The 7,145-nt window shown below is 26.5% G+C and overlaps 1 protein-coding gene across 1 annotated transcript; it reads right to left on the bottom strand.

Annotated features, from left to right (window-relative positions):
• Nucleotides 1–598: 598 nt before the first annotated feature.
• On the bottom strand, nucleotides 599–4,476 carry LOC122856395. Its single transcript, XM_044158068.1, has 5 exons — nucleotides 4,329–4,476; nucleotides 3,472–4,268; nucleotides 2,368–2,623; nucleotides 1,225–2,262; nucleotides 599–1,119 (listed from the first exon to the last, which is right to left on the bottom strand). Exons 1-5 carry the CDS (start codon nucleotides 4,474–4,476, stop codon nucleotides 599–601), a joined length of 2,760 nt encoding a protein of 919 aa, XP_044014003.1.
• Nucleotides 4,477–7,145: the final 2,669 nt, after the last annotated feature.

Genomic DNA, 7,145 nt, shown 5'->3' with positions numbered 1-7,145 from the left:
ATTAAAAATAAATTGTTCTTTGAATTCAGTTTACAAGGTACTTATAAATGGGTTAAAATATAACCAAAATTAATTGAACAATATAATAATACAAAACATCGTACAATCAAAATGGCACCAGCAAAAGTTGTTGGTGACAATATAAAAATTTTAAAGCATACTGTATTTAAAAATTTAAATCAATATTATCAGAAAAATAAATTTAAATTAAATGATCATGTTAGAATAAGTAAATATAAACATGTCTTTGAGAAAAATTATAAACCCAATTGGACAACTGAAATATTTAAAATTATAAAAATAAATAACACATCTCCAGTAACATATAAACTTGAAGACTATCAACAGAACCCAATTGAAGGGTGTTTTTATCAACCTGAATTACATAAAGTAAAACATCCTGACGTCTATTTAATTGAAAAAATTATCAAAAAGAAAGGAAATAAAATATATGTAAAATATTTGGGATTTGATAATTCACACAACCAGTGGATGGATAAGACAGCTTTGTAGTAAATAAATAAATAAAAACTCAATTCAATAAATAAATTTTTTTATTTCACTCATATTACATTGTTTTATTTATTTAATTTTATTTCTAAGTTCTTTTGCATAAAAAATAACCCCAAGGCAGAGTATAATTTTTACCATCAATAAGTACTCTCTTATCATCATTCCAACTTAAAGCTATTTTTTCTGTGGTAATTGTATAAACTTGATGTCTTTCAGAGCGAATTAAATTTTGTTTTCTAGATATTTGAACATGATTTTCAACACAATTTTTATAGTCTTCGAAAGTCATCGTTTTCATTGATGATTTTTTTACTCCTTTAGCTTTTTTATGAAGTTTTACATTATTGATACAAGTCTCATCTTCAACTAGAAATGAATATTCTTTCGAACATAACCCAACAAATTCCTTCATAATTTTCCCATTGCATTCATCCTTCATAATACCTGGTACTTTTTTATTTTTTTGAGGAATGTTATATCGATTATTTAGAGGGTAATCAGATGTATCAAAATTATTACATTCTCTACGAATAAACTCATAGATATCTGGTGTAAAAATCTCTAAAATTGCACTATTAGTATCCATATATACAAAATTAACATTATCTTTAAATTCCTTTTTTATATAATTATAATAAAAATCATAAATGACTGTTTTTGAAATATCTAAAATAGTAAAACCACCATATATTGGTTTATCAAAAAGGATACTCAATCGTTTTATTTCAACAATAACTGAATCATCAATAATTAAAGAGCTGTGAAAATTAGGTTTTGATATCAAAGCTCTTGCTCCACCTCGACCGCCATATCTTGATACTAATTTAATTATTCTCTGTGAACGTGTTGACTCTAACATTTTACCAAAACAAATATTAATTAATGATTTAAATAGATTTTTAGCAAAGAGTGATGTTGCCTTGGTACGTAATTCAGTATTTAAGTCAATATATGGTTTCAACCAAGCTCGTTGTTTGAATTTTAAAACTCTATATACTTTTTTAATTTTCATCCCCAGAGATACGTATTGTTTTAAATTTCTATAATGAATTACATACTTTTCTTTAGGATAAAGAGTTGCTAATAATTTTGGGCATTTACTTGTAGATAAAGGAGGTATTTGTCGTTCTGGTGCCAAAGGTTCCCTATTTTCATCATGAAGCTCTACTGGATAGTCTAGATCTATTTCCAAAATATAACCCCACTCAGCATCATCCACAATAGATTGTAATGAATTTATATCAAAGTTCTCAACCCACTGAAAATTACCTACTGGTAGTGTAGAAGCCATTGCATAACCATATAAATTGTTAACATCATAGTACATTAAATATGAATCTCTAATATTTGAATTGTATTCTTTCATATACTTATTATTTGCAATGACATCACGATGTGAGCATTGTGATAAGCCACCTCTAATACCTCCCTCAATAAACAATAATTTATCAGCATCTAATAATAATTCCAACTCAATCTCTGTATATTTTAGCATCGCGTTAAAACTCAACCCCGGGAGTGTGTAATAATGAGCTGGATATAAATCATAGGTTTTGAAACGAAAATATTTAAAATTTTCAAATATATCAGCTAAAAGAAGAACATCTGTACGGAGATATAAATCTGAGTATTCTCCAAGATTTTTTAATTTAAATACTCTCCATACATTGCAAGCATGAGCATAATCATCATCACTCACATGCTCTTCATTAAGTTGAGAATAAAAATCAAGTTTTGACGGCAATTGTTCTTTATCAAATTTTTCCCAACAATCAATATAATCATATGGAAATATACCTTTTTTTGTTATTAATTTGAATTCTTCTAAATTGTCGCAATAACTACGACTTATACTTTTATCATTATCATCTAATTCATTAGCGAGTGTACTTATTGAGCTAGCCATGAATTTATAAGAGTCTATAAAACGTAATTTAATTCTAGTACCTTTAACACGTTCAGTGAAGCGTATGTAACTTTCCTTATTTAAAGCCAAAAGATCAATATCACCTGGAAATTGTTTTTTTAATGCTTCAATTAGAAAATGGCTATCATAATTACGGAGACCATGAAATACCACAGCTATTATGGTTGATAATTTAGGTTGCATCTGGAATAATAAATTTTTATTTCAGAATAAATAATTTAAAAAATAAAAAAAAAACGGAAAAAATCGGAGAAAAATTAAAAAATTTAAAAAAGTTCAAAAATTAATTATACATACGCAACATGAGCCGGCCCCCTATACACCCCGCTGAGATGACAGTAATCACGTGCCTTAATGTTTTCTGCTGTGAACAATTTTTTACATATATGTCACTTTGTTGCATTAAAAAATTGCAATTCTTCATCAAAAGTAAGATTCATCGGTTTGATATTTTCAAGTATATTATCAACATTGTGTGACAGCTTTTCAAGTTCCTTAATAAACCATTCAATGCAATTTTTGTCTCTTTTTAATTTAAATTTAGAGAGCGTATTATCATAAGAACATTTAACATAATATGCTACACTGCTTGGAATATCATTTTGTTTAATTGTTTTTTTCAATGAATTATCAGAATTATCTGTTGCGTTTTCTAATATACTTTCCAGGTCAGCATATACTACATAAGGCACTCGAAGCTGGTATTTGTAATTTGTAAACTTTAAAATATTGTTTTTTTCTGTTGGCATCACCATTGCATATTGATTCTTTTCTCTACATGCAGGATTGTGAAAATCAATTGATTTTTGAGAATGGAAATATGATAAACAACGATCACATATAAATTTTTTACCATTATATGCTGAAACTTGTGCACTAATTAACCTAGATAAATTTTTAATGTAGGCAAAGTGATGGTTTGAGAATTCACCAAGTTTTCTTTTATTTGTAATATTATTAAAATCATACTCATCATAATCTTCATCATCTTCATCTTCTTCTTCTTCTTCTTCTTCATCATCTTCATCTGCTGTTTCATCTTGGAATCCATCAACATTTTTCTCAGGCTTTTCAATAATTAAAAGATAAATTGTTGGATGATTTGATGCATCATTATTACTCAAATAATATGGAACAATCCTTTCTAGACGTCTCTTTTTTTTTTTCTTATTTGTACCATTTGAATCATCAACGCTATCACCTTCTTTATCATTGGATTCATCATCTAAATCATCAGTGTTATCAATGCCATATACATTTATTCTCAAATTGTTATTTTTTTCAAATTGTTTGATTTTGCACCAACTCATTGGAAAAGTTATTCCAGCTAGATTTAAATCATTCTTGTATCTTTCATATGAGCTTACTCTGTTTGGATGTGGAACCTTGTGCATGGCAGCTAACACACTCCAAATAAAGCAATAATTATCTTTATAGTTTATAACGTTTACAACTGATTTTATTTTTATAATCCAATCAGGCATTTCAATAAAAGTTGACGAACCACCACGTAAAGGTACATAGTCGTTTATATTTATTTCCAAATGTAGAATTTCATGCAAGGTCCAACCTGAACCACGCATTTCTTTCTCTTCCAAATCAGCTTTAAGTATCTCAAAGTTATTTGATAAAATATCATCAAGATTTGATGATTGCAATATTTCCATACATCCATCACTAAAATATTTTGTCTTAATTTCTATTCCTTCTTGTTTAACAATTTGAAAATTACAAGCCAAAATTGTATTAAGTTTAATAGCGCTTTTTTTGCTTAATTCATTCTCTAAACGATCAATCAACATCACTTTTGCATCTTCAAGAAATAAATCTAAATTTTTATGTAATATATTAATAATCATTCCAGTTCGCATTCGGTTTTTAAAAGCACTTTCTAAGTCACTCCATTGAATTCTTGCATCAATAGCATCAGCATGGTTTTGGTGCATTGTAGGCTCATCAACCATACCGTTTTTTTTCTGCAAATGCTCTAATTTACATTTCCAAGTAGTCAACAATGCAACTGTTGCACCAGTCATTTTCTTTCTAGGTCCCGTGAGGCCACCTAATGATCTATTGTAACGTTTTATGTAATCTTGAATTTCACGAATGTTCTTTACAATTCCCAAAGCATTTGGGTTTTCTTTAAGCTGAGCATATGCCTGAGAGAATTTATTTTTCAGGTGAATCTGGTCTGCGAGTTGATCCATATTAAATATTATTTAACAAAAAATTTATCTGTAAAATAAAAAAACAAAAAAGATAAAAATATAATAAAATATCTTCTTAAAAATGCAAACAAGTTTTTCTATAAAATAATAGTTAAACTTAAATTATGAAAATTATTATTAATATTATTATAAAAACTTTAAATTCAAACTTACCTTTATATATAATAAAAAAATACAATTAACACTCTTAAAAATAATTGAGGAAAAAAAGCAAACTTAAAAGTTTTTTTTTTTTTTGTTTTTTATGTTTAAAATAATAAAAGAAAAAAATAGTTTGTATGCCAAAGGAAAAAAAAGATCCTAGCTGTAGAATGAACCAATTTCAACTGAAAGTTTTCCTTTTTTTCCATCTAAAATAATGAAAAAAATGAATAATAATAATGATTTAAAAATATCCGCGCCTAATATTTCATCCAATTTTTTTTTCTTTTAATGCAAACATTTTCCACTAGATAACACCTCGAGCAACATCATTGAATTTTCTCATTGGTTAAAACAAAAAAAAAAAAATGGTGCTATATTCCAATGCTAAAGGAATTTTTCTATTGGCTGAAATCTTTTTAAATTTCTATTCAATTTTCTTTTTGTAATTTATAATTCATTTATTTTTTTTTTTTACTGTTTTTCAATTATTTCATCAGTGCACATGCTTATACTTATCTTTTCTTTTCAGTTTTCTATTAACTTTACTTATATTTATTCTTCCTCATTCATTTTTTTATTAATTCATTAATTCATTATCCTATTAGTCTATTCTACAATAATTTTTCTTTTCATTCTTCATATTATAAAATAGTAGCATCTCCTTATCCTTCTTATTCTTTAATTCATGCACGTGTTTATTCTTATTATCTAATTTCATCTATTTATCCTAATTTCTTTATTCATTATTCTATATAAAATTTTTAAAATTAATTTTTGTTTTGTTTTTTTTTATTTTTCAGAGAAATTCGGTAGAGAGAAAAATTACGAGGAGAAGGAATAAAAAGACCGAGCTGCTGAAGAGGAATCTTGATACGGGGCTGGACAGATCACTTGGGAGGAGACTGGAGATCAGTGCTGAAGTAAGTTACATTTTTTATTTGTTTATTTATTTTTTTTATTTTCAAATACTTTTCCCATAATATCCAATTGTTTATACTTATTCTAATTTTTTTGTTTTGTTTTTTCTTGTTTACAGCTTATAGAGCTCCAAATAATCAGCGATCAGTTGGACATGGACATCAGGGATACCACTAGAGTGATTGAAAGTAAGTAATTTTTTTTTCCTTCTTTTTTTTTTTTTTTTCATATAACATTTTTTTAATTATTACATTTTTTAATCTTGTTTTTTTCTTTGATTTATTTTGTTTCAGGGATGTTGGAAAGAGAGACTGGTGCTGCGAGGGTCCTGCCGGATATTCCATGCCCTCTGGATGACCCCATCCATGATTCCGATGGTGAGGGACCATAGGATGGAGCAGGGGGGCAAATTCATTTGATTTTCACTTTTTTTTTATTGTAATAATAATAATAATAATAATAATAATAATAATAATAAGATTTTTTAAATAAAAAAAAATAATCGTAAAAATATATATGTAATTGTGTTTTTTTTTCTTTTTTACCATTTTTTTTTTTAGAATTTAATTTATTTTTCCATTTTTTTTTTTTTTTTCAATTATGTTACACGATCTTTGTATATTTTTTTTTTTGTTTTTCATTTGTTTATTGTTCAAGTCATTGGTTTTGTAGTTGTCGACTCATTGATTTAGATTTTTTATTATTTATTCATATATTTGTTCGGTTATTTATTTATGTATTTATTTATTAAATTATTCATAGTTTCTGGAGGTTAGGGAATTAAGGATAGAAATGAGATTTTTTTTTTGTTTTATTATTGTCATTTTTTTTTTTTTTTTTATTTATTTAAACCATGCACATTTATATATATATACTAGACCTGTCCAAAAAAAAAGAATTTTTTTTTTTGTACCCTCCTGAGGTCTAAATTTGTTCTTTTTGATGACACAAAAAAAAAAAATAAAAAAATTTTTTTTTTAGGATTTTTTTTGAGCCTGCTCATCGGGTTTTTGTATTTCCCATTTGATTAACACGCGCGCGTATGGCTGTATATCTTTGACTTTGCATAACTCAGTCAGTTTTAATCCCAGAGAGTTGATATTAGGCTTATTTTTTAGCTCATGAAAATACCTTTAAATTGTCACTGTACATTTTTTTGTACTGTTAATAGTTTTGTTTCAAGAAAACCTCAAAAATCATGACTTTATAGGTATATGCAATTTAACTTGTAAACGTATTTTATTATTATTATTAGTAGGGTAAGTATTATTATTCGAAAATATAAAATTAATGAGCTTGATAAAGAAAAAAATTTTTATGTTAAATAAAATATGTTTAGCAGTTGAATTGCAAATCATGATTTTCAAGCTTTTTTTGAGACGAAAAAACAAAAAACAGTACAAAAAAAATGTACC

The sequence above is a fragment of the Aphidius gifuensis genome, linkage group LG5 (genome assembly GCF_014905175.1).
Source record: "Aphidius gifuensis isolate YNYX2018 linkage group LG5, ASM1490517v1, whole genome shotgun sequence".
NCBI lineage: Eukaryota > Metazoa > Arthropoda > Insecta > Hymenoptera > Braconidae > Aphidius > Aphidius gifuensis.
This window is presented reverse-complemented; position numbering and strand designations above follow the sequence as displayed.

Coding starts and splice junctions, on each gene's coding strand:
- LOC122856395 (XM_044158068.1), bottom strand. CDS start 4,476: ATGACTGGTGCAACAGTTGCATTGTTGACTACTTGGAAATGTAAATTA. Junction 4,269..4,328: donor TCAATGGAGTGACTTAGAAA/GTGCTTTTAAAA, acceptor ATAAAAATTTAG/ATTTATTTCTTGAAGATGCA. Junction 2,263..2,367: donor ATTAGATGATAATGATAAAA/GTATAAGTCGTA, acceptor AATTTGATAAAG/AACAATTGCCGTCAAAACTT.